We start from the raw sequence: 26,371 nt of genomic DNA on the forward strand, positions 1-26,371 counted from the left end.
AATATCAATAAGGGAGGTATGTGAGGAATGGAAGCCTCGGCTCTCGCGAGGATGCTCCCGGCGCTCCCTTCTTCCCGAAGAGGGCCGTCACGTGATGCGGCCTCACCCAATCGAAGCGTGGGCCGCGGGGGTCTCCGCGGTTCCCGCCAAATACGAGCGCGGCGGCCGCGGCAGCAGCGGCGCGGGCGCGAGGGCGAGCAGCAGCGGCCGCCGGAGCTGAGCCGGCGCCTCCGCCGCCTGAGGGAAGCTCGAGACGCCGCCGGGGCAATGTTGGAAGAGCCGGAGTGCGGGGCGCCGGGCGCCCGAGCAGCGGCCACAGGTCGGTTCTGGCCCGCGCGGAGGGGAAGGCGGGGCGCGGCGCGCGGCCTGTGCGCACGGAGGCAGCAGTTGTGGATGGACGGGCCTCCCGGCTCCGGGCCCGCTGCTCGGCACCTGGCGTTCGGTTCGCGGGCCGTTACAATCCCGAGACAGGGCCTTGCGACCCGTAGGGCGCCCTCCTTGATGTTATTGTTGCGGCCGCGACCATTTTTTCCCGGCGCTTTTGCGTCAGTTCGTCCTTCCAGAGCCCTCTGTGGTGACGGGTCATTGTGGCCAGGAGAGGAAATTGAGACCCAGTGTGGTGAAAGGGCCGGCTTTGCAGGTTACTAAGTGTGTTTGTGTCCCCTGAACAAGTTGGACCCTGCAGCGGCCTTAGGGCCGGGTGGGGAACCTGAGGTCGGGGGTCACACGGGCTCAAGGACCCTAACAGCTGCGTCGGCGGGTCTGCACAAGCCCAAGTAAGAGGCCCAGATGGTAGGGGTCCCGGGTTCTTGATGCTGCCGGATATGCATGGTGAGGACTTGTCTTTCCTTCCTGTGTCTTGGGAGGGGGCTTTCTGGTGCCTGGCAAGCCCCCAGAACTTGGAGTGGTGAACCAAGGAAGACCAGACTGCTTGTCTCTCTTGCTTGACTCTCATTTTACCTCCAGCACTTGGCGCAATACTTGGCATGTAGTAGGTGCCCAATAAATATGGATTGGTTGAATGAATTAAGTGTTGGCAGGGACATCAATTAGTCTAGTCCAAGGCTTCTCAGCTTCAGCATTATTGACATTTGGGGCCATCCTGTGCACTGTAGGGTGTCAAGCAGCATCCGTGGCCTCCAGCCATTAGATTTCAGTAGCAACCGCCCCTTCCCAGTTGTGACAACCAAAAATGTATCCAAAGCATTGCCAAGGGGCCCCCTAGTTGAAAACCACTGTGCTAATTGTTTCCAGACTGTGGGATTTTAAAGAGACACAGAATTCATATAAATAAAGTTGGGACTGATTGTTGTGGACAATCATTTGACCCAGTAAAGATGTTCAATTAAAAAAATTTAAAAAGCACCATTTGCTGTGACCATAAAAGGGAAGGATGTTTTAATGCTAAATAAAATTATGAGGGATATAATCTCAGAATAAAGAGCATTGGTAAGTTTGTATGTGTACCTTTGAGCAGTCTGGATCCCTGGATGGGATCCTTTTTTCTGTAGACCTGAGGTTGCTTCTGGGCCCAGGTCACTTCTGTTCCATCTTCGGTTCTGTTGCATCAAAGCTGGTGACTCAGGGCCATGCCTGTAAATCCTTGTCGTTGTCCTAAAAATAAATTTAAGTGGCTAAAGGTTATATATCCCTCAGTTGAGGGAAGAAAAATCCTTGTTTTTAGTAACTGAGAACTTGAGAATATTACCTTGAAATGGACAGAAAGGAAATGTGAGTCTTCTGGATACCTTTCTTATATTCCAAGCTTGAAAGGGGGGAGGGCAGGTTCATCTATGGAAAGCTGGGTTTTTTATAAAGCCGTGATCTGCTTTTTACTAATACCCACATATATATATCTTTTTCTAAAATGTAGATTGGCCAAAATAACTAAACTAGATTTTTCCAAGCCAGATCTAGATGTCAGCTTCTAAATTTATTTTAGCCATTTGAAGATATCTATCTAAAGATTTGATTCTATTTATGATCATTTCTGCATCAGCTTTGATATTGTTAGGTGCTTTTTTTTGAGATTGTGTGTATGTGTGTGTCTGTGTGTGTGTATAGGAAAATATTCTCCCTTACCATTTCTTGATAGCACTTCAGCTCTAGCCTGGCAAACTCAAAATGCTTTCAAGTTGTATTATCTTTATAAACTATATTTTAAAAGGAAGTAAGTTCTATTCTAATTTTACAGCTTTGTTGATGGGGGAGTGATTGGATTGGAGGAGGTTGTTTTGGGGTCATATTCATGTTGAAATCAGTGATACAGTGTTTTCTCTCATCTCTACTTTTACTCAGTCCCCTTTTCATTGTTCCTGTTACTGTGTTCATTGATTTCCCACTATGTGCCAGACCCTGGGCTGGTGGGACAGGTACAATATGGAACAAATCTTGTCCGAGTGCTGGCGTTCTGTTGTAGGGAGATAGAAACACAAAGGTCTCAGAATGATAAGTGCTCAAGGAAAATAAAAGAGTGAAGATGTGACAGTGTCCAGGGCAGAATTTCTCAACCTATTAACATTTGGGGCCAGATAATCTCTGTTGTGGGGGGCTGTTCTGTGCTTTGCAGAATATTTAGCAGTATCCCTGTCGCCTACCGAGTCGATGCCAGTGGCATCCTGTCTCCAGTCATGACAACCAAAAGTGTCCTTAGATGTCACCAAATGTTCCTGGGGGCGGTGGAGGCAGGCGGCGCGAAATCACCCCCACTGAACAAGCACTGTGTGCATAACAGGTACTGCGTATGTATTTGCTGCTTCACTGTTTCCAACATTTAATAACTTACCCTTTGACACTTATTCACAGCCATGGATTGCAAAGACAGACCAGCTTTTCCAGTCAAGAAGTTAATACAAGGTAACTTTCTGGGAATGGATTAAATATTTTGTCTCCTCAATTATATTTTTAATTCCCCTTGGGCAGAGGCCATCTTTTGGGGTCCTCAGCAGACGCATCAAGGGGTTAGAGGGGAGAAAACAATTGCACCTTAAAACTGGAAACTAGGAAACCCATTTCATTACACTACTGTCCCCAAGATCAAATCCAGAGGTTCTGCCTTTACAGCTGGGTTTCTCTACCTCAGCACTGTTGATTTTGTCATTTTTTGTCATGGGGGAACGTTGCTATCCTGTATATTGTAGAGAGTTTAACAGCATTCCAAGCCTTCTCCCCAAGTTCGTGACAACCGGTAATGTCTCCAGACATTGCTGGATACCCCCTGGCAGGCACAGCTGCTCCTGGTTGAACCACTTTTTGCACGAATGTCTCCAAATCCTTTCATGTAGGCCAGATTAGTGGTTGGATTATATAAAAAAGGATGGTTTCTGGTTTTTAAAGCTTGGTTGTCTCATTCGCCTGTAGCAGCCTGCCTTCTGTGACAACTGATATCAAGTTTGATGGTGGTGGCAACCCTCTTCTGAGGTTAAAGGGTTAGGGGCAGACTAGACTCTGAGGGCATGATTGTTTTATAAACTGCTCAAGAACAGGTTTGTTCGGTCTTACACTATAAAGTAGTTAATGAGATGCTTTGGCATTTGAGGAAATGTGGGCGCCTTGGGAAGACACCCATCTGAACCTCCTCACACTCCTGAGGTGTTGCCATGTATCTCTTCAGAGCAGCCAGAAGGCTGGCATGCAGTGGGAGGGTAGTTGTTTCATCGGCAAGAAATGCTGAAAGCCTGGGATGCTAGGGGCAGAGAGAAATCTTTCTGCAAATGGATCTCCTTTTTGCTTTTCAGAATGAGAGGCACTTATCTTCAAATGGGATTTCCACCCATAACAAGTAACTTTGGAATTTGAACAGATCAGAAAATGTCTCTTTCAAAATTCTGTCAGTATCCCTGCTATAAAAGCTTGTCAGTTTTTTGCTTTTGCCTTTAGTTAGGATGTTGGGAAACTACATAATGAAAAGATAACCCCTTTTTAAACTTGAGAAATCCCCCCCCACCCCCAGGCACAGCAAAGTTGGTCGCTTGTGAGCATATGGAGTATGAGAGTATTGATCACACTCACTAAAAAGGTGGCCTCCTTCTCTTCTTGTTTTAGCGCGTCTGCCATTCAAACGCCTGAGTCTTGTCACAAAGGAGAAGACTGACGACGGGTTGGAGGACACGAGGGGCTCTCAGAGCACCTCTGTGCAGAGTCAAGACCCCGACTTAGAAACCTCTTTGGACCACTTGGAGAACGGCTGTCATATGGGTTCTGACATAGATTTTAGGCCAAAACTTGCCAATGGGAAGGGTCCCTTAGATAACTTTTTAAGAAGTCAAGTCGAAAACGATATTGGCCAGAACATGGTCATAATCGATTTGATGGAGGACTTGAGTGACCTAACCGACAGCAACATGGGCCACAATAAACCAAATTCTGCCGCCTCTCTCTCTCAGAAGAATGTAAATGGGGTCACAGAAGAAGCTGGAGGTGAGAGGGGGCTGCCGAAGGCCAGTCAGAAGGACAACCTGGCGTTTCCTGAAGAGGCCCTTTCAGACATTCCATGCAAAGTGGAGGAGAGAGGTGCTGAGTCAGGGAGTGCAGAGAGGAGTGGACTGGAGCAGAAGGGCCTGCCCCAAAGCTGCCCTGAGCTGAGAGGCGGCCTGAGAACGTGCTCCAGGCAGGACCAGGACAGGTGGAGCGAAGCCAGGGGCATCCTGTTCAAAGGGAAGGTGCCTGTGGTTGTCCTGCAGGATATCCTGGCTGCCAGACCCCGAGCCAGGTCTCCTCCCACCACCTCTCTGGGCCAGGGCATGCCCTCCGAGAGCGAGACGCTGGGGTCCAGCCCCGAAGAGGACTCTGTCCTGAGCCATTCATCCCTGAGCTCCTCCTCTCCTACCAGCTCACCCGAGGGGCAGTCTGCTCCTGCAAAGCAGCGCAACAGCCCCAGCCCCTTTCCCACCTCCACAGCAGCCCACAGAGTGAGTATCTCCCATAAACCAGTGCTGATGGAATCCAGAGGCTTCTGGGTCCGGCCCCTCACTCTTAACTCGGATACTGTGTCACCCAGATGGCTAGTGGCCAAGTGACTGGGGCCACAGACCAGATCCTGTGACTTCTGGTGCAGAACTCTTTCTGATTTCAAAAGCCGTTAGAAGTGTTCAGCTCCGTGTACCCTGCGATGTGCTGGTAGTTTGGTTAGTTACTGTTGTGTTGGTGCTGTCCTGGTCGCCTTGTTCACATCTAATTGATGGTACTGGTCACCTTAGCCACGTTAGTGACTAACAGATGTAAGCAGGCAACTGACCGTCACGTCAGCCTTTAGCTTCAGCTCCCTGCACTCCTCTGGTTCCCACAGAGACTCGTAGGGCTATTGCTGGTAAACAGTCCATAAGCTTTGGTAAAGAGAGCCCAAGACAGCAGGGAGAATCAAATGGGGAATTCTGTAGGGTTGGCTCTTGTCAGCATGGCCACCCACTTTGAAAACCTCACCCAGAGCAATCAGAAGGAGAGACCTAGCACCATTTTTAAGGACCCCTGTTTCTGTCACTGGTTTCCCATCAGCACAATGGCAACTGTCTCTGTTCTCACCTGTCCCTAAGGTCCTGTGGGTAGAGCTGTTAAAATTAGTCAAGAATCCCAAATTGTGTTTAAAAGTGTTCTTTGATTTTGTAGCACTTGTGTTTTTTCATATCAGGTTTTCATAGAAGATTGGATCCTGGAGTGGGTGGTTCATTTTCTACTGTACCTGCTTAATTTGACCGTAACCAACCAACCGTGATTGCTTTCTGAAATTTAATCTCTAAGGGATGAATTATTTTTCTAGATGATTACATTTCTTGTCTTTTACCCCCTGAGGAGATCGGAGAAAGGGAAAAATGGCTTCCTCTTTAGTTCACAAAGTATCAGTCACGAGTGGGGTCATCATTTTTTCTTCTAAGTTTCTAAATACGGCTGACTGAGATGCTCATTTTTTAAACTTCCATCCGAGCCATTAGTCGGACTCAAAATCCGAGACTGAGTTTCACTGTCAGTCGTCTCGTTCTGTTCTGTCCAACCATTGCTCCAGGTCCTTCCAGGCGGCTGCTTGTCTTTTGCAGAACTGCTTTGTCATGTGACTTGTTATAGCCAGTGAGCCTGGACATCAGGACATGTACACCTTTTCCATTCTTCTTAACAACTTCCTTTTTTAATTTTGTTTTTATGTCCATAGACAATCCTGGGGATTGGGAAGCTACATACTTGGGCCTTGACACAGAACAGTTTTCCTTCTTGTCCACTGTCCCAAATGGCCATAAATCAGCTGAGCACATGAACCAAGAGTGCTCAGTTTAGGAAGTCCTGCCTCTGAGATGCTTGGTCTTACTCTGAATGCAGACTTGGAGTTTTGAGATGTTCTAGAAGACAGTGTTATCACACAGCTTTGCAAATAATTCACACTGCAGGTGGCGAAGGTCCCGCCCTGGGCCTTTGGCAGAAAAGTGCCCCAATCACCCACCGGCTGGAGGTAGAGCCCCTGATGCTGGGCAAAACCGCAAGTATGACGGCGAAATCAAGGGATGACCGGGAACCTGCGGGCGCTGTGATGGCCAGACAGCCTGAGACAGCAGCCTCCAGCATCACACACTCAGCTTTCTAGTTTATCTGTTTACCTTTCAGGAGTGCTGGATTTCCTGGTTGGTTGATACCTAACTCTGACACCTTTCCCTGCCATGTGGTTGGTTGGTTGGTTGGTACCTAACTGTAGCACCTTTCCCTGCCGTGTGCCCCTTTTTCCTGACCCCTGTTACTGTAGAGAGTACTTTTCTTTTTCCTTCCTCCCTCTCCACTTCCTCCTCCTCTCCAGATTGTAGGCAGAAATTTGTTGAAGGCTCACAGATTGTTTCCTCTTAACCATGTCATAGATTGGTTTTCATTGGGCTCAGTTAGTCCTGGACCGGGTACTGAGAAATCAAGCCCCCAAGCATTTACTGGTCCCCAGTGTGTGCTTTTTCCAGGGGAACTGGGTGCGATGCGGGTCCTGCTGTCTCTTCCCAGGGAGTGCAGGACAGCATCCCCCGAGAGAGCTTTATTTTGTTTTGTTTTGTTTTGTTTTGTTTTGTTTTGTTTGGAGTACTCCCAGGTATCTAGAGAGTCTCACTTTGAAAAACAATTTAGGAATACCTTGTTAAGATAATTCAGGGCTCTCTTCTGTTGGTGCTTAGCATCAGAACTTTTTAACACCTAGGCTAGAACGATTTCTCCAGTTTGCTTGCAGTTAAATGTGTAATTTAGCCTACATTGTTGATGACTCAAGATTATTGTTCCGTAAAGGGCTGTGTGGTTAGTGGTGTGACTGGAATCTATGTCTCACCTCTGTACACATGAGCCCGGATTGCTGGAATTTTCCCAGATAATTTAAATTATACGAGTACTAAATTCTTCGTGTTAAAAAAAAAAATCACTGAAACATTGCAGCTCCCTCTGGCTTTTTTCTGTCTCCTAGGCTGCCGTTGTTGTCAGTCATAGTCCTCTGTGTGGTGCTTGTGTGGGCAATCCCTGGGAATACACAGTATCATTTTGTTTCCTTACATGAGCCATGATACCGTAAACATGTTTCTCTTTGATTCCAGGGTGTCTTAGCTGTGTTTCACGTTGGGATGGGAGTATCTGTCTCTGTTAACTGCTGTATCACGTGCTGATGGTGCGATGGTGTGGACGTACTGCAGTTTGCACAGCCATTCTTCCTGGATGGATGGATATTTCTCTTGTTGCTAATTCTCGGTCTTGACAGACAGTAGTTGCCATGAGCTTCCTTGGGCTGCTGTTAAGTAGAACTGCAGGCTCACAGGAATGGGCGTGTGGGTTCGGCTGCTTGCAGTCCCCGTGTGGCTGGGCCTGTCCTCAGCCACCTCTCCTCACCTCAGCTGCTGAGACTTACTTGCTCTGGGCTTAGAAATTAGATCTCCTTACGTGTCACATCAGAGTGAGTGGGCTCTAGGATTCTTCTGAATACAGTGCAGGAATTTTATTGCACAGACATAGTCATATCAGCCTTGACTCTTTGGAATGGTTGATGTGTGTGTGTTTCAGCTTCATTCTGGGATCCTGGATCTCGTTTTTGGTGGCCAAGTTCCAGATAGGTCAACTGTGGCCCATATTTTGAGAGAGTTCTATAAATACTTGGGCCAAGTGTCAAGAAGATAAAATATCCATTCAGTAAGTTCCATCTAGATGTCTAGTAAAGCAAGAGAGATACTGGTTTTAAATCATAATTGCTCTGGTTGTTGGATATCATAAAGGCAGCTTCTGGTGGTCATGTTACCTCCAGTGCTCCTGGACTCACAACAGAGGGGAAGCATTATAAAAGGCACTGATTCTGCAGCTGAAATTCAGCAAGTATGGGCAAGACTAAACAAATGTGTTTTCGTCCCCAAATATTCTCATATTGCGGTCTGGCAGTCACATTTGGTGCTATCATCTTTGAACACAAAGGACAATGACATAGACACAGCAACTTAGACTCCTGCCGTTAAATCCTTTATTGTGGGGGTGAAGTCCAAGTTGGCTGGCAGAATGGATTCTGGAGAGGCAGATACATCCTTCTAAGCTCTTGGTGAGACTGCGTTAGTAACTGGCGTTTCTGTCACGCTTGCCCGGTGAGACGGGGTTGCGTGTTCTGCCAGTCATATGGCTTTCATGCCTGTGAAACATGTGGCTGTGCTTGGCCCTCTCTTGAGGGAAGGCTTAGTTCAGAAAGAACTCAGGGTATCCCAGGTAAGAAGGATGTCTTAATCTGTGAGTTTTTTTCAGTAGAAAGTCTTAGTCAGGTCTGAGTCTTTCCCAGTAGAGAAATAACTGTTTTTACATAGTTTTGTTGGAATGTCAGACCATTTCAAAAGAAATGGGCTTTTGGTTTTTCAGCTCAGCTTGTCTCATCTTTTGACTACTTCCCCAAGTCTACAGTGAGCCTCGGTATGTATTTCTTTCCGGCCTGAATTCTCCCCATTGCTCTTCCAGCGAGTGCTTTGGTTACCAGGATTCCTGCTCTGGAGATAGCTTAAGCCTGGAGTCTGGACTCCTCGTTCGTGTTCCTACCTGGGACCATCTGGCCAGCACGGCGAGTGAGTCCAGCTGTGCATCTCAGTCAATCCTTGTAGCTCACACTCAATTCATTTTGCAGAGACGATAGAGACTGCTGTGCTCCAGAACGTAGGGTTCTAGAGCAGATCGCCACCTCTGGCAAGCTGACCTTTTCTCCTGGGCATTCACTCTGTATTCTAAAAAGCAGAGCTGTGCTGGGCAGGGAGTACAAATTGGTGGCCGGTGGGAATCCAGCCCGTAAACATGTCTTTCTTGATTCACACGGTGGTGATCTTTAGACATTACAGGCAGACTGCCGAGATAGTGCGGGTTAGGTTCCAGACCCCCACAATGATGCAAATATTGCAGTCAGGCGATCTGTTGGTTTCCCAGCACATATAAAAGTTATGTTTATGCTGTACTGTAGTCTATAAAGTGTTATGTCAGAAAAAAAAGGACATACCCTTTAATTTACAAATAAAGTAATTTACAAATACTTTATTACCAAAAAAAAAAAACCACTGTTGTCTGAGCCTTCCGCAAACCATAATCTTTGCGATAGTAACATCAAAGATCGCTGACCACAGATCACTGCAACAAATGAATAATGATGAAAAAGTTTGAAATACCGTGAGAATAAAATGTGACACAGACACACCGGGAGCAAATGCTGTTGGGAGAATGGCGCCAATAGACCTGCCTGACGCAGGGTGGCCACAGACCTTTAGTTTGGGGGGGGGGGAATAAAAGTGTCTGGGAAGCACAATAAAGCAAGGTGTGCCTGTGCTTACAGAATTCACAGAAAATTCCCACTGTCAGCCTTCCGGGAAAATCGGAAGAGGCAGCAGTGCTGGGCTTCGAGCCTGTAAGACCCCGTCCTCTTCAGACAGGGCGAGTCCTTCAGTTGGCTACAGAACTACCACTGTGTCATCTCCCTGATGGCTGCTGGCTGTGGCTTCTGCTTTCCAGCTAGGCCTCCTTCATTTTTATCATCTGCCTCTGGTCTCTCCTTTTATCCCCAGATGCACACAAGTGCACATTCATTGGAGATTATGACCCACCTAAGATGTTTTGGTTCTGTTCAGTGGAAACTGGTCACCTGGAAAGGTTTTCGCTGTTCTTACTTTGCAAAGATCTTAACAGCGTGGGTCACTGTTTCCTCCTTCCCCTCCCCAAGGACTATACGGTATTTAAATGTGTTAAAGTGATTGAAACAACCCATATTTACAGATAAATGTCTTTCCTTTCAGATAAGTAAGAAATTGGTCAAAGACTCTGCAGAGAAGAACAAGATGAGATTGCAAAGAGTAAGACATTTCCCCTAAAATAGAAAGTTCCCCTGCTGTGCTTTTGGCGGTACATAGGAAGCGAAGCCTCTGCCCTTCTTTGGCCCAGTTTTCACTTTCCCTTGCTTGTCCTGAGCATCATTTTGCGTCTTGCTTCATTTTACATAACTGGGCCTCGTGCTTGTGGATTGTATCATTTTTAGCTTTGCTAAATCCTAAGGTTTTGCGTGTAGTGTTTTCTAAGCTTTTATTACAGTGAGTACTGTCTTAATAGCTGGGCATCCTATTGTAGTTTAAAACTTCCTTAAAAAGGGCGGGGAGGGTGTAGCTCAGTGGTAGAGCGTATGCTTAGCATGCATGAGGTCCTAGGTTCAATGCCCAGTCCCTCATTAAGTAAGTAAATAAATAAATGAATAAACCTAATTACCTCCTCCTCTCCCCAAACAAACAAAAAATTGCCTTAGAAAGAACCCCATCCGTCTCCCTGCACCCCAGGCTCCTACACATAGATTGAAGTTCAGTTCCTTCCCAGGTGTTGTGCTTTTTGGTGTTCCCTACGCCAGATGGTAGATTAGTGTTTAGTGGTTCCCTGCTGAGTCTTCGATTCTGGTCTCTGGAGGGGGGTCACCAAACTTCACACACAGCAATGCAGGGGCCTTCTTTCTTACTGGGTGAAGAGCAGCGAAGGCCATGGACTTCTCCCCCGCCAGCTCATGGAAGGGGTGCCTGTGACAGTTGGCTGAGTATTCACCAGGTGCTTCCAGTGCTGTCTGCCTTATGGCTGCGTTTGATTTTTGTGCATTTTGGTATTTTGATGGCTCTTTTAGAGTTTATCTCACTCTTCATTGGAATTTCAGAGATAGGCACCTGCAGGGCAAGGGGTAAGGAGGGGCTCAGATGTGGCTAAAAAGTTCTGATTTACACATGATTCCAGAAGCCTTTTGTCCTCTTAGTTAGCAGTGGGGAGACGACTCCTCCCTGCCCTGCACTCGCAGTGCTGGTCTCGTTACTTGAGTTACTCTGTCAGACCAGCCCCTTCTCCAAGGACCCCACGTGTCAAGTGTGGAGGGTACTTGGCAGGGACGTCCGCACATCTCCAGCCGCATGCCTCATGGCTTTTGTGAAAGGGACCAGAGGTTGAGCAGGCTGAAGAGCAGGATATTCTCCGGGGACAAGAGCATAGGCACAGGCCCAGACCGAAAGCTGAGCTGTGAGGCTCCTGCCAGATGGGAAGCCATCATTGATGATGCCAGTCCTTGAAACTCACCCAGTGCTGTGTTGGAAGATGACGCCCTTCCACCCTGGAGGTGACACTTGTTCAATGTGAATTCTGATTAGTCACATTCTGGGCCACATATGAATTCTGTGGATGTGATAAAATGAGATGTTCCCATTTTAAAGACTATCAAAGAAACTGGCAGTTTCCTCCTGCTGGTGGTGAAACAGCACTACTGTAGTCATAGAGATCACTCCTGGCCCTTCCTAACATTTGATCTTCTTTTCAGATTCTGGGAAGTCTTTGTTTTGCTTTTGAGAAATGGTTTTAAAGATGAAAAGAATTTTTTTGTGTTTTTATTCTCTATGTGTTCTCATTTGTTTCCCCAGTTTTAAGATTTACTCATCAGATTCCCCATCCTTGCCTGATTCCACTCTCTCATTTCAAGAGAAGTAAAATAAACCCTATTGTCTGGTATAGTTTTGGGGGGATGGGAAGGAAATTGTTTTTGTTTTGAAGGTAGGGAAAACCTGTGGGTGTTTTTGTGTCTTCATTTTGCCAAGGTATTCTGATAAATTAAGTGCCTTTCAGGCCTAACAGCGGGCACTCTGCATAAGTGGCCCAGAGGTACTTACTTAATCTTTTTTTAGTTCAATAAAAAATGACCCTCATCCTATGTGAAGATGGTGTCTTAAAGGAAGGCCCTGTGGTGTCAGCTAATTCTCATCACCCTTCTCACAACAGCACGAAGTATAATGGACTGAAAGCTCACTGCTGTGAGGACAGTGGCCGCAGGCCTCTCCCGGGGCTGGCTCCCTAGTGCTCCCCCTGCTGTTTAGCGTGGTTGCCCTCGGGGCGGCCGCCAGGCTGAGCTGTGGCTGGTCTCTGTGCAGGACAAGGAGCGCCTGGGCAAGCAGCTGAAGCTCCGGGCCGAGAAGGAGGAGAAGGAGAAGCTGAGGGAGGAGGCCAAGCGGGCCAAGGAGGAAGCCAGGAAGAAGAAGGAGGAAGAGAAGGAGCTGAAGGAGAGGGAGCGGCGGGAGAAGCGGGAGAAGGACGAGAAGGAGAAGGCGGAAAAGCAGCGGCGCAAGGAGGCGCGGCGCAAGGAGCGCCAGGAGGCCCTGGAGTGCGTGCCCCTGCCCCCCCCCCCCGTCCCCCGTCCCCTGGGGCACCCCTGGGTCCCCCCTGCGCCTCCACGCGGCGCCCGTGTGGGGCGGCTGGAACTGAGTTTCACGTTCACAGGGCTAAGCTGGAGGAGAAGCGGAAGAAAGAAGAGGAGAAACGGTTGCGAGAGGAAGAAAAGGTAGAATATTCTTCCAGAACGTGCAAGTTCCCATGTGCTTGAGCAGCGGGGGCTTTGCCGGGTTGCTCTTCAGCGTTGGTTCCCTGGGTGGTGGGAAGCCAAGGCCCCCAGGGACACACTCTTGCTGGCCTGTCGCGTGCCTGCTGCTGGACGTCCCGGGCCCTCTGCCCGCAAGAGTGGCCCTGACCCTTTGAGGTTGCCTGGTACCTGCTTGTGGGCTGATGGGTTTTGAGAGCTAACATCAAAATGATACTTTCAACTTAAAAATGCTTAGGGTTCAGTTCTAGAGGCTTTTACGTGTTTTGCATGTTTCTCTTCGTTCTTCCTCATCCTCTTCTCTTAAATTGCAGCGCATTAAAGCAGAGAAGGCTGAAATCACGAGGTTCTTTCAGAAACCAAAGACTCCACAGGCCCCCAAGGTGAGCAGCTGGCTTCCTCTGGCTTTACTCATGGTCTCTGTCAGGCTCTTCCTTTTGAAAAAATAAAAGGATGTCTTTGACCTGCTGGCTCTCCTTTCATCCAGAGGGACCTCCGCTTGCCCAGGGAGCTTTGATCTCTGGTCGCATCTGGAGGCTCATTGTCACTCACCACGTCCCAAAGACGCAAAAAGTGGCACATGTGCGAAAACTTCCAAGTGTTTAGACGTTGCTTCATGAGCAGTTTTGTGCTGGGAGCTGTGTGGAAAGGTGTGAGGGAGGAGTTTCTGCTCAGATAGGAGACCAGGCGTGGAACAACCATGTAGGATCCAGCACAGAATTCTGCCTCCCCGTCTGCCACCCAGTCAGCGTCTAACCAGCCTCTGCTGATGGAGCACCCAGACCTCCGTCCCCTTCCTCTCCTTGCTCCAGAGGTAACTCATCTCCAACGCAAGGGTGTCCTTCCAGATCTTCTGGGCATTTACATCCCTTGGTGTACTTGTGTGTTTATGCACATGACAAACTAAGAAGTTACTGTGTTACCACTCTGTTCACTTGGCTGTATTTTGGATTCTTGCCACGGTGGCCCGTCTTCATTCTCTCTTGTTGCCACACAGCGTGTCCGGGTGTGGGTGGCCTTGCGATTTACACCCCTTCCCGTCTTGATCCCCTCTCCAGCAGTGCGTGGATGTTACCAGTGCCTCTCTGCATGTGCGCCTGCTGTCAGATGGCCACCTGGACATGGGCTTGCTGCTGGTCTAGGGACGCACGTTCTTGAGGTGGTATTTGTTACTGTCCAGGTGCCCTCCCAGCACCGGCTGTGATGAGTTTTCTAGTAATTGTTCCGACCTGACGGGTGGAAAAGACGTATCTTTGCTTCGCTTTACGTTTTTCCTGATTCCCAGTGCAGCTGCACATCTTTTCCTCTGTGTCTGCCATCTTACTTCTTCTGTAACTTCCAGGTTCCTATTTCTCACCCATGTTTCTGCAGTTGTGGCTTTCCCCCCCAGTTTCCAGTTCTTTACGTAGTCTGGATTTTCATTCCTGGGGCTGCACTGCACAGGCTTTCTCTCAGCCCGTTCTGTGCCTTTTGACTTGTTTATGGTATCTTCTCATACAGAAATTTTTCATTTTAATGTGAACAATTTTAATCTTTTATGGCAATTGGTTTTTGGTACAAAGCCTGTAAGACTATATATAATATCACGGTCATAGACGTTTTCTAGTTTTTTTTTTTTCTCAGGTTTTTGTTTTTTTTTTTTTTTTTTTTTAGCTTAAGCCTTGTTTTTTATGTTTAGTTCCTTGGCTTAGCTAGAATTCTTTATGCCCATGGCCCTGTTTCCCAAGTGGATACTTGATCTTCCCAGCACCTATTAGTGAAGAGAACAGTCTGCTGGTCCTTGGCCTCGGCTGCATGTTGGACTCACCAGGAAACTTGAAAACTCACTGGGGCCTGGATTCCATCCCAGAGAATCTGATGGGCTGGCTTAGGCATTGGGATTTTGAACAGTTCCCTGGATGGCCCTGCCGAGCGGCCACGATAAGGGTGTCAGCCTCAGCTGTTGTTTCTTGCTGGGGTGACAGGCTCGCTTCCTTACGCTCAGCCTCAGAGATGTCGACTCCTCCTGACCCCCACGTTGTCCATGTGTGCCACCAGTCCTGGGGCCCGCTGACACGGACACTCACGCAGCTGAGGGAGCCCCGGGGAGGGCACCCCAACTGCAAGGATTACCAAGGACGAGCTTTAGACACAGGCACTGCTTCAGGCTCAGGACAGGCTTTGGTGTGAGGTCAGCTCTGTCAAGCCATCATGTGTTGTAATGGTGTGGCTCTGGGTAAGCTGGTCACCCTCCCAGGTCTTAGTTTCCTCACCTGGACTCTCAGGTCCTAGTCTTTAAAAAACAAAAAACAAAAAATCCAGGTTCACTGGGGTGTACTTTCAGAATGAGGTCTGTCCTTTTCAGGAGTGCGTTTCCAGCATGTCTGTCACCCCAGACGGCTCCCCTGCTGTTCACCCCCTTTTTCGGCCCCGGCAACTGCTGATGGAGCCTGTGGCTCTGTGGTTTTGCCTTTTCCAGAAACCTGTGTAAATGGCATCACACAGTGTGTGGCCTATGTGCGTCTCCTTTAACCTGCCAACCTGGGTGACCCTTAAAAGCACTGGCCAAGTGTTCGCAGCACCTCGCCGCTGCTGAGTGTGCACCATCACATCCCTTCTCCATTTCAGACCCTGGCTGGTTCCTGTGGGAAGTTTGCCCCTTTTGAAATTAAAGAGCACATGGTCCTCGCCCCTCGCTGTCGGACTCCCTTCGACCAAGACCTCTGTGATCGGTTAGACCACCTCCTCCAGCAGCAGAGCAGCGAATTCTCCTTCCTGAAAGATCTGAAAGGCCGGCGGCCCCTCAGGTCTGGACCCACCATGGTTTCTAACCGGAACACAGACCTTTTTAACAGGTTAGTGCCCAGGGAGACTGCTGTTTGCCTCTTGGTGAAGTCAGAGAGCCCTGGGTTCTGGTTCGCTGCTGAGTCCTGTGGCCTTGGCCACTCCTTTCCCTCTGGAACTCCATGCTTCATCAGTCCTCTCTCTTCTGGCTTCCATGAACCTCCAGAGTCTCTCAGGTGTGGTGGCCTTGCTGAAAGCCACAGCTTTGGAGTGCAGGCTGCCTGTCCCACTGCCTGGACCTCTCACTTCCGTGCCAGCCTCCCTGGGAGGGTGTCCTTTGTTCTTGCCATTTGTGTGTCCTCCTCAGCCCCACTTTTGTACTTGCTGTGGGGCAGCAGCCTGATAGTCTAGTGTCTCCCTCCTTCTTGCACTGTGTCCCTGGGGTGAATATTAGCTTGCTTTGGAAATAGGGACGCTGCTGCAGAGATGGGTGGCCCATCTCTGTAGAGTGCCCAGCCTGCTGCTCTGGGGGCGGGTGAATGCGCCACAGAAGGGGCGTTCCTGAGTGGGGGTTTCACTTCTCAGCGACATGGTGATCGTGGAGAGCAGCAAAGTGGATGGTGTTCCTGAAAGGAGGAAGTTCGGCAGGATGAAACTCCTGCAGTTTTCCGAGAATCACCGACCAGCTTACTGGGGGACATGGAACAAGAAGACGACAGTCATTCACCCGAAGGACCCCTGGGCCCAGGACAGGGTGAGCGCGAGCAGCGGCTGACCCTCCTGTGTTTCCTTCTCAGCGTGCTGTGGAGTCCATAAGTGTTCCAGCCTTTCCGCTCTGCCTTTCCCTTCCAACCCTGAAGACAACAATGACCACTGGGTGTTTGTTTTCTCAGGACCTCCTTGACTACGAGGTAGACAGCGATGAGGAGTGGGAAGAGGAGGAGCCAGGAGAGTCCCTCTCCCACAGTGAAGGGGTGAGCACTTGTAGGTTCTGAGCAGAAGACCGCGGCAGCCCCAGGCCAGCACCCCTCACAGACAGCATCTGTCTAACCTGCTGGAAATCCCAGCTGGCTCGTAACACCTGCATTTCCAGCTTTTCTTGAAAACCCTTATTTGGTGATACTGCCCTGTCTGGCAGTGGAACCCTCGGGTTGGGGCAGGCCCACTCCCTGCTTCACCAGGGCCCCAAGCTGACCGCGGTGCAGCAGGACTAGTTAGTGGGATCTTAGCCAGTCCTCACGGTGTCCGTAGGAACTACACCTGAAGCGGTAGACGGTGTTTTCTTTCTGAGGTTTTCAGAGATTAAAGCCTTACAGGAAGCGCACGTGGCTTCCACGGATTATGATCATGTGCACTTTTTTTCCCTCTTTTTGAGGATGATGATGATGACGTAGCAGAGGATGAAGATGAGGACGATGGGTTCTTTGTGCCCCATGGGTACCTGTCTGAGGATGAAGGGGTAACTGAGGTGAGAGGTGAATGGGGAGGCGTCGGGGCTGGTGCTTGGCCGCTGACCTGGGGGTGGTGACGTAGGTCCCAGCCCGCCTCATAGCCGATTCCACGTGCACCTCGCTCCTCACAGCCTCAGAGGCTCAGCCCAACCCCCCAGCTTTCTCAGCTCTGCCAGGTGGTGGGACTTTTGGGGAAGCCATCTCTAGGGCTCAGAAGGCCTGCCGGGTTGTGGTGTTTTGGTGGCGGGGAAACGGTGACTGGTGCAATACCAGTAGGGGGTGATTTTTTCTCAGGGTCAGACTTGAAGGGCCTGGGTTCTTTCTACCTTTCCGGCCAACGAGGCAGACATGCCTCATGCCCACGGGGTAGCTGTCTTAGCGAGTGGCATCGGTCTGGGGTGGGAGAGGCCACACATGTGATTTCGGGTTGCTGAGTTGACAGCTCCAGGATCACATGTTAACCAGAGAATCCAGGGTAGTGTCAGAGGATCACTGGCGAGGTTATCAAAATACCTGTGCCTCTCCAGTGATGGCCGGAGAAGAGGGTGCATTTCAGACCCTGAAAGGGCGAAAGTACCACTTACCATTCAACCTGAAAATGCTTTCTGCCTGTTTTGTCACCCGTCAGGGGTCAGAAGAGGGATGACTAGACATGGCGGGCAGTCTGGGGAGCTGCACTGGCCCTGACTCTGTGAATGGCTCTGCCCACTGCGGCCTGCTCTCTCTCTCACTGGCCCAGAGGCTGGGACTGCGGGTGCTGGGGAGCAGGGGAGTGGGGACCCTGAGCAAGTGTCTGTTCTCTACCCTGCAAGGAGTGTGCTGACCCGGAGAACCACAAGGTTCGCCAGAAACTGAAGGCCAAGGAGTGGGACGAGTTTCTGGCCAAAGGGAAGAGGTTCCGGGTGCTCCAGCCTGTAAAGATCGGCTGCGTCTGGGCGGCCGACAGGGACGGCGGTGCCGACCTGAAGGTGCTGCAGCAGTTCACGGCGTGCCTGCTGGAGACCGTCCCCTCTGAGGAGGAGCCGACGCCCAAGGCCTCCAAGAGAGAGAGGAGGGACCAGCAGAGTGAGTGCCAGCTCCGGGCGGGATGGAGGGGGCCAGGCTTCCAGCTGCTCCGACTCCCAGGTGGTTCCTAGGCCAGGGGCCGGAGACTTCTTAGTCAAGTGGAGTGATAATTTAGAAATTCTTAAAAAAATAGCAGAAGCCACCACTTTCTGAGCATGTCTGTCCTTTCTGTGATAAAAGAGCAGTGCAGCCACGTCACCGACTGGCATAAGACAGCACCGGGCCCAAGGCCACACACCTCGGTCCCTGGCTCCCCAAAGCCCGGGAGGGCCGTGACAGTCTATCTGAACGAATCCTGCCTTGTGCGGCTTGGGCTTCCAGAATCTCTTCTGGAGCAAGTTCACGTGTCTTAAATCTACCCATAAAAGACTACCCGCACTAAACCTACTGTGGTGGTCACTTCGCGATGTTTGTAAGTCACATCATTATGCTGCATACCCTAAGTTTACACAGTGCCGTGTGTCAGCTGTCAGTAAAACCGGAAGGAAAAGAAAGGCCGCTCGGTGGCAGATGGCAGAACCATGTGCGGTGTTCATTCCGCTTCTCCCCGAGTCTCACAGCTGCCCCGTGTCTCCCTGTCCCTGCCAGTCTTGGCCCAGCTGCTCCCATTGCTGCACGGGAACGTGAACGGGAGCAAGGTCATCATCCGGGAGTTCCAGGAGTGCTGCCGCCGAGGACTGCTCAGCAAGGACGCCGGCAGCCCCGAGCGCGGCTCCACCAGCCCCCCAAGCCCTGGCCCTTCCCGCCCCCAGACCCCCACTGCCGGCGAGGACGCCGCCATCCCCTCCAAGGCCAGGCTCAAGCGGATTATTTCCGAGAACTCGGTTTACGAGAAGAGGCCCGATTACAGGATGTGCTGGTACGTCCATCCAGAGGTGCTGAAGAGCTTTGCCCAGGAGCACCTGCCTGTGCCCTGCCAGTGGAGCTACATCACTGCAGTGCCCTCGGCCACCAGGGAGGACAGTGGCAGTGTCCCCATCACGGGGCCTGGCCAGGGGATGCCCATCTCGCTCAAGAGGAAATCAGGGGGCAGCATGTGCATCACCCAATTCATGAAGAAGCGCCGGCACGACGGTCAGGTGAGTGGCCGGGCTGTGCGGCTTCGTCATCTGTAACACATTCTTTCAGAGCAGTTTTAGATTCACAGCCAAACCGAGGCGACAAAACCGACCAGACCTGAGGGGAAGGACAGAGATTTCCTGTATGCTTCCCTCCCTCACACCCGAAGGCACAGCCTTCCTGCTGTTGGCACCCTGCCCAGAGCAGCGCGTTGTTACAGCTCATGAGCTGTCGCCCCGAGTCCGTACTTCACTTCAGGGCTCACTCCTGGTGTTGCACGTTCTGTGGGTTTGGACAGACGTATGACAGGTCTGCACTGTCACAGTATCTCACAGAATCACGTCAATGCCTTAGAAATCCCCTGGGGTCTGCCTATTTCTCCCTCCCTCCCTCCCTCCAGGCCCTGGCAACTACTAATCCTTTTACTGCCTCCATAGTTCTGCTTTTTCCAGAATGTCCTATCCTTGGAATCGCACAGTATGTAGCCTTTTCAGATTGGCTTCTTTCAGTTGGTAATGTGCATTTAATTATCATGGCTTGCTAGCTCATTTGTTTTTAGCACTGAATAACGTTCCATGTGGTGGCTTTATTTAGTTAGTAAGATAGTTTTTACATCATTCAACGCAGTTTCTAAGCACTTACTCTGCTCCAGGTCGCCTGCTAGGTCTTGCAGGCACAGTGGGGAGCAAAACACCATATAATGGGAGACGGGTTCGCAAAGCGAACAGCCGTGTACTTGCAAACTGACAGCGCACGAAGGAGAAAGCCCACGGCCCCATGGGGACCTTGAGGTCGGTGGGCTTCCTGAGAAACGCCCCCAGAGTGAAGTCTCCAGTGCTGCCTGTACCCCCTGGTACAGCCTGGGGCCCTGACTGCAGCCGCGGGCACTTTGGTTCTTACTGAAATGTGGGTGTAAATGTGTCTCGTCTCATGTCTCTCACTGGAGACCTGGTTTGCTGTGTAAGCGCTGGGCCCTCACTTTAGGCAGGCATCTCACAGAGCTAGAGGTTTGGGAGACTCCATTTCACAAGGATGAGATGGAGGTGTGGTGAGAACTGGGTTTCCGGCTCTTGTCTCGGGCCTCCCTGGAGGGAGCCGCCGCTCTAGGAGCTGCTGCTGAAGGCTGGGTGGTGTCGGAGGAAGAGGGGAGCCACAGTGTGTGCCCCTCACCCCACTCCTGCCCCTGCCTCTCTGATGTTACTTACTGGTGAGGTCTTTGATGTGTCGTAAACCTTCCTAAACTGTCACAGCATGGGGACCATCAGCGGTCTGACGTGTTCCTGTCGGCTGTTCTGTTACACCCGGACCCTGTCCGGGTGAGGTGTGGACATGGCTTGGTTCAGGGGAGCCCACCTGTTTAGGAGTCAGGCCTCAGCCCCACAAACACTTCCCTCCCTGGGCTCAGCCCAGAATGGTCCACTGTGTGTTCAGGCTGCACTCGGGCCGCAGATCGTGCCTGGCCGATGCCACCATTACCCAGACTGTCCCAGAAGGAGCGCAGGTGCGGCTGCTCTGGTGGAAACCAGCTGGGCAGCCAGTTTTTAAAAAGCCGGGGTTGGAAGACACATTCTGTTTCCTTATCCAAGCAGTGTTCGCAGGCTTCGTCCCCCATCCGCCTCCCTCAGGTTCCATGTGAGGGCTGCAGCTGCGTCCTGAGCCCCCTCTGCTCTTCCTCTCCTGGCGGGGGGTGTCCTCACACAGGCTCGAGGCCTGTTTCTCTGCGTGGAAAAGGACGGCGTAACCCTTATCACCTGAAGCCTCACGCCAGGCAGTTGACGTGGGTGCCTGCGTTTTCACTGGTACTTTGTTATTTACTGAGCCTCCAGGAGAGAGAAAATCCTCCCAAATAAACCGGGTGCCCCCTCCCCAGGGGAGAGGCGTTTCATCTGACGATATTCCTGTGAACGGTGCTAGCGCGACTTCTCTCTGTTCATAGGCAGTGCCTTGAGGCTTCGCAGTGTGGCGGGGACTCACAGAAGGCTACACAGCCCGTGGCTCGCGCCCCAGCCTGGGCCTTCACTTCCCTGGGCACGCTGGCCGCAGCCAGTCTGACTCAGCGAGTCTCAGGGCGGGTGCCAAGTTCTTACAGTTTCAAAGCCCCTTCTCAGGGAGTTCCATGGGAAGGGCCAGGACCACAGCATGGGCTAGCACACTGCATGCATCACAGGAAGGGAAGCTCTGAGCTCGGGCTCTTTGGGGTGGTGGGGAGTCATCCCTGCCGTTCCTCTGAGCACTCGAGGTGGACAGCACTTGGTCTCCCAGGCCTGTGCAAGGCCGCAGGTAACAGCCCCGTCACCTTAAATGCGTGTGGGTCTGTCTCCAGCAAGCAGAAGTCCTGAGCTGGTGAACACTCATCTGGGGCCAGCCTCCTGCCTCCCACTGCCTCCTGACTTCATCTGTGGCCTTTGTCTTCATGGTTGCAGAACGGCTGCCACACCTCCGGGGAGCAGGACCAGGATGGCCGGGGCCTTCCTAGGGGAGGATTCCCATTTAGCAGGAAGGAAGCAGCTTCCATCTGTATCTTTTGGCACAGCCACCCCAGCTGCTGGGGAGGTGGGGGAGGTGAGACCTTCACCACCAGCAACAAAATTCTGCTTGTGTGGAAGGGCGGGTGGGAGGACAGCTCTGGGTGCGTGCTGAGTGGGGCCTGTCACGTGCGCGGGAAGGGGAGCCGTGGGCACAGCTTCCTGGAAGTAGGGCTGGAGGCCCGGGAGCATGCAGGGTGCCTCCCCTTGCATTTTGGTAAAGCCACTAACTGATGCTTCCACCCCCTTGGGGATAATTATTGCTATACCATAAACATATGTGAATATTTTAGATTAGTTTGGGCTTTCTAAATTTGTGGCAATTTAAACTTTTCTTTTCACGTCCCAAATAGTCATAATACCTTCTGCGTCTACAAGGCCTATGCTCCAGTGACACCTGTGGTTATGTGCCAGTTCTGACACCGCGTATGTGTGTGGCCCCAAGGTGGCTCAACTCTTTGGCTTTGGTTTTACTTTTAAATGGGGGGAGGCTCTGTTTGCTCTTTCCAGTCAAAAATATTCTGTGATCAAAAGGAACCTAAAAGATAGACGGGATTTCAAAATTGTAGAATAGATACGCAAGATTATACTGTACAGCACAGGGAAATATACACAAGATCTTATGGTGGCTCACAGAGAAAAAAATGTGACAATGAATATATATATGTTCATGTATAACTGAAAAATTGTGCTCTACACTGGAATTTGATACAACATTGTAAAATGAATATAAATCAATAAAAAGGGTTAAAAAAAATGGGGAAAAAATCTAAGAAAAACTAAAAAAAAAGGAACTTAAAAGGAGACCAGGTGTTACCCAGTCTCAGTTCTTTATGGTTGTTCACCGTCTTCCCAACTCCGGAGGCTTCCCTTCTGTCTCTGCACGCTCCACCTGCAGGACAGCGACGTGGTGAGCTCCGCCGCGCCTGCAGACTGCTGACAGCTCTCAGCACAGCAGGACTCAGGATGTCGTCCTGAATTCTTCATTTTAGAATGTTGTGCGCCCGGGGAGCTGTGGATGGTGGCTCCTCTAAAAACTTGTGGACCCAGAGAAATCCTCGTCCATCTGCACTTGCACCTCCTGTCTGGAGGGCCCGGGGACCGGGGAAGGCTGTGCAGAAACCTGTCTGTCCCATTGCTCACCAGACCCAAAGGAACACCCCCAGGTTGGCGTGGTTGAGAGCTGCTCAGTTCTTCTGAAACAAGTAGTTGGAAACTGCCTGCAGCATCCTTCCGGCAGCAGTGCTCCCTGCTTGCCTGGGGCCATTCCTGCCTCCGTGGCTCCCAGCCACGAGGACCTGGTGTGGTGCTTCTACCTGAGAACTGGGGACTGCGGACATGAGCCTGGTCTGCCAGCCAGGCCGGGGAACCCGTGTGCAAGGCAGAGGGTCTTGTTGCGCTGTCATCCTTTTTCCAGGCAAGGATGACAGGAATTTCACAAGTGTTTTGAGAAATAGCCTCGCTTCAGAAGTAAGCCCAGCTCTGACTCCTCTGCCGGTTCTCTTGTTCATTTATAGAGTGTGAAGCTCGGGTGGCTGGTTGATGTTTACAGTTAGGCCTGTTACTTTCTCCATCCTCTCTCTCTGTCCCCTCTGGTAAAAGCCCAGGCTCAAGATCTCATTGGAAATCCTACCCTCAGTAGAGGCTTCCCACTCCTCCTGACCCCTGTCCACGCAGCGCACATGGCATCCTCAGAGCAAAGCTGGTCTGAGCATCAGTGAAAGGAAAGTGTCACCAAAGCATCAGGCAGAGGGGACTAAGCTGTTGGGCAGAGAAGAAAACACTGACCAACTAATGTCTCAGCCACTTAGTCCCAGTAATAATTCAGGGAAGGTGTGTGCCTTATCAATCTCTCTTTCAAACCAAACCAGAAACCCAGAATTCTAATTTAAAAACAATTCACAAATTGTTTCTGTAATAGGATAAATAACGATGAGGGTAGTTTTCAGAAATCTGAACACAATTAGTTCGTGTGAGAGGACTCCCCAAGGTTTCCTTTGGGGAAACTGACCAGACTCCTCAACTTTTGTTGCCAAAATGGGCAGAGGTCAGGAGTACAGAAGCAGGTGATGGGAGGGATCACACCATCCCTGGCTGCTGCTGATGGACTGTGTGCCCTTGTCTGTCCAGGTTGAAGCTGGGGACCTGGATGGCTTCCAGGCGGACACGGAGGAGGAGGAAGAAGAGGAAGGAGACTGTGTGCTGATGGACATCTCGGATGTTGGGGGTGAGAAGGGTCCCAAACCCTCCTCTTTTCCTTCAAGTTGGCAGGGGAGGGAAGAACGGGCACCTTCACTCTCCCGCCCGCCTTCTTCTGTGACTAACGAAGACTGAGTTCAGAGGCCCTGGAAGGCACTGGGCAGGCTGGCCAGGCGGCGGTGTGGGCACAGGGCTCCAGCCCAGGCCCGGACCGTCTGCCCTGGTCTGAAAGCTACACGTGGGACACCAGCGTCCTGAATGTCGGCAGTGATGAGCCGCGTCGGGAGGCAGGCTCCAGGGGCGGGAGCCGAGCCTCCCCGGGGGCAGGGAGCCTGGGCCGTTGTCCTCGGCCTGCACAGCAAGCCGCTGGGCCTTGGTGCCCGCCTCCCCCGCCTCCGCCACGGGCTTCCTCTCCCGGGAGGTCGGGTGCAAAGCCAGCTGAAGGGTGCCAGGGAAAGCGCCCAGGCACGAGGTGGACACCGCCCAAGCCTTAGTGAGGAGCAGGGCCTGCCCGCCCACTCCCACGGCAGGTGCAGTGGCTGAAGCCCCTCCCTCTCTTGCCTTGCAGAGGTCCAGGCCCCGTGCGGAACCACTTCTGGAGCTGGGGGGGCTGTGGGAGTGGACACCAGAGCGAGCCTTGTGCCCTCCAGCTCGCTCGGCCCCTCCTGAGCCCCTGACGGGCCGTGTGTGTACGTGGACTGGTTAGGGCACTCTCGGCGCCTCTCAGATACTTGAAAGTCCTGACTCCTGTGTAAAGAGCACTTTGTCCTGCTTCGCAGACCTCCCTGGAGGTCTGGAAAGGTTATATAGGATGCTTGATTAGTTCTTTTTGATACTTGTAAAGATTTTCCCCCAAAAGCTGCATATTAATCTGCCTCTTAATAAAGCATTATTGTGATGTGATGCCCTGCACGGGGAAAGCCTGGTCGTGCCCTGTGGACCCCTGGCAGATGCCACGAGGAGATGCTTGTAAATGAATTGAAGCCCGTGGGTGTGGCGTGGTGCCCGGACCGGACGTGGCTGTGTATAAACTGTCTAGCCCTGACCTGGCACATTGTCGTCTTTTCAGATATGTCGCCTCCGTGAGCGGTGTGTCCGCTGCCCAGTGCTCTGTGCCGTCGGGTATCTGCTACCCCCTTCCCCACACGCGGACCCGTGATGTTTGTATGAAACTTTACGCTTTGCAAAAGCTGTCTCATCGCTTTGTACCTCTTTGTTGTGAAATACTCGGCCTTCCCGCTGACCCAGTTCAGAGGGCTTCTCAGCAGGTGCTTGCTTATGCCAGTTAAACCCTCCTGCTCCTCAGGTAGGCAAGCAGAGGGTATTTCCAACCTCCATGAGCTGAAACCCGGCTTCCAGAGCTGACTTCTGAGTAAGGCCACACCTCAGGGAAGCATCGAAACTGAGGACAGTGGCGCCAGCACAGCACCTGAGCATGGTGTGCGAGGCCCCAGAGCAGCCCGACACGGGGACTGTGACAGGCCCTGCAGAGGTGTGCGAGCGTGTGGTGAAGACCGGGGCAACTGGGGTTTGGGCAGAGTTCACAGGGAACTAGACTCCTGTCCTGCTAGCCCTTCCCGTCACGTTGTATTTGCTGTCGACATTCCCGAGGGAGAAGGGGGGCACCATGGATACAGCTGAGAAGGCAGCTCGACCCCGCCATCGGGGAGCTCACTGTGTGGCGCAAAGCCCCTGCCAGGCCTGGGAGGACCCTGGCCCCACCCAGGACTAACTGCCGCAGGTTGGGTGCAGCTGCCGAGCGCCAGCACAGGGACGGGACTCACGTGTGACTCCCATCTGTGATGTGACTACCTGCACCGGTCAGGTCAGCTTAAAGCCATGTCAGTTGCCGCCTGACAAGCTGCGGCCACTCCCAGCAGCAGCTGAGGGCGGAACGTGAGACCAAAGTGACAAGCCTAGGCAGTGCTGGGTTTCAGCGATAAGGCGGTAAGGGGGGGTGCCCAGGTCCTGCCCCCACGTGAGAACAGAGCTGCCGGCAGCCCAGATGTGAGACAAAGCACTGTGGGGGCTACTCACCGGCTGGGGGGCTTGTTTCTACTCATACTTGGGGCCTGGAAGCTTCAATCTCCCAGAGGCCAGAGGAGCAGGCCCCACAGGCCCCCATGCAGGCAAGGGTCTAGAAGGGACTAGCACCGGGGAGAGTGGTCTAGAGCCCAGGCTCAGGCAAGTGCAGCCCACACTCCAGGCCCCGGGTTCCGCCTGTACTCACTCCTTGTGGCTGTGGTAACAAATCACCACAAACCTGTTCTTACAATTCTAGGGGGCAGAAGTCTGATGAGGTGTCAGCAGGGCTGGTTCCTTCTAGAAGTTCCAGGGGATCCACTTCTGTGCCTTTTTCAGCTTTTAGAGGCCATTTGAATTCCTTGGCTCGTAGCCCCTTCCTCCGTCTTTGAAACCCACAGCGTCACATCTCCCTCTCCCGCTTTCTTCCATGTTGTTGTCCTGCGATGACACTGGGC

The 26,371-nt window shown here is 51.6% G+C and overlaps 1 protein-coding gene across 2 annotated transcripts; it reads left to right on the forward strand.

Annotated features, from left to right (window-relative positions):
• Positions 1-24,936, forward strand: CHAF1A (chromatin assembly factor 1 subunit A). Of its 2 annotated transcripts, XM_031436986.2 has the most exons (15): positions 2-319; positions 2,806-2,856; positions 4,045-4,910; positions 10,242-10,298; positions 12,387-12,616; positions 12,733-12,793; positions 13,144-13,212; positions 15,437-15,663; positions 16,178-16,346; positions 16,486-16,566; positions 16,968-17,060; positions 17,856-18,108; positions 18,697-19,187; positions 23,823-23,919; positions 24,460-24,936. In XM_031436986.2, the coding sequence occupies exons 1-15, from the start codon at positions 28-30 to the stop codon at positions 24,558-24,560; spliced, it is 3,138 nt and encodes a 1,045-aa protein (XP_031292846.2). In that variant the 5' UTR covers positions 2-27; the 3' UTR covers positions 24,561-24,936. The 2 variants fall into 2 exon arrangements, with proteins under 2 accessions (XP_031292847.2, XP_031292846.2); XM_031436987.2 differs by lacking the exon at positions 10,242-10,298 and having other exon boundaries at positions 1-319.
• Positions 24,937-26,371: the final 1,435 nt, after the last annotated feature.

The sequence above is a fragment of the Camelus dromedarius genome, chromosome 27 (assembly GCF_036321535.1).
Source record: "Camelus dromedarius isolate mCamDro1 chromosome 27, mCamDro1.pat, whole genome shotgun sequence".
NCBI lineage: Eukaryota > Metazoa > Chordata > Mammalia > Artiodactyla > Camelidae > Camelus > Camelus dromedarius.

Bases quoted from the DNA above. Each gene is read 5' to 3' on its own strand.
- CHAF1A (XM_031436986.2), top strand. From the start codon at position 28: ATGGAAGCCTCGGCTCTCGCGAGGATGCTCCCGGCGCTCCCTTCTTCC. The intron at 18,109-18,696 runs GTGAGTGCCAGC...TGTCCCTGCCAG, and splicing joins AGAGAGGAGGGACCAGCAGA to TCTTGGCCCAGCTGCTCCCA. The intron at 19,188-23,822 runs GTGAGTGGCCGG...TTGTCTGTCCAG, and splicing joins AGCGCCGGCACGACGGTCAG to GTTGAAGCTGGGGACCTGGA.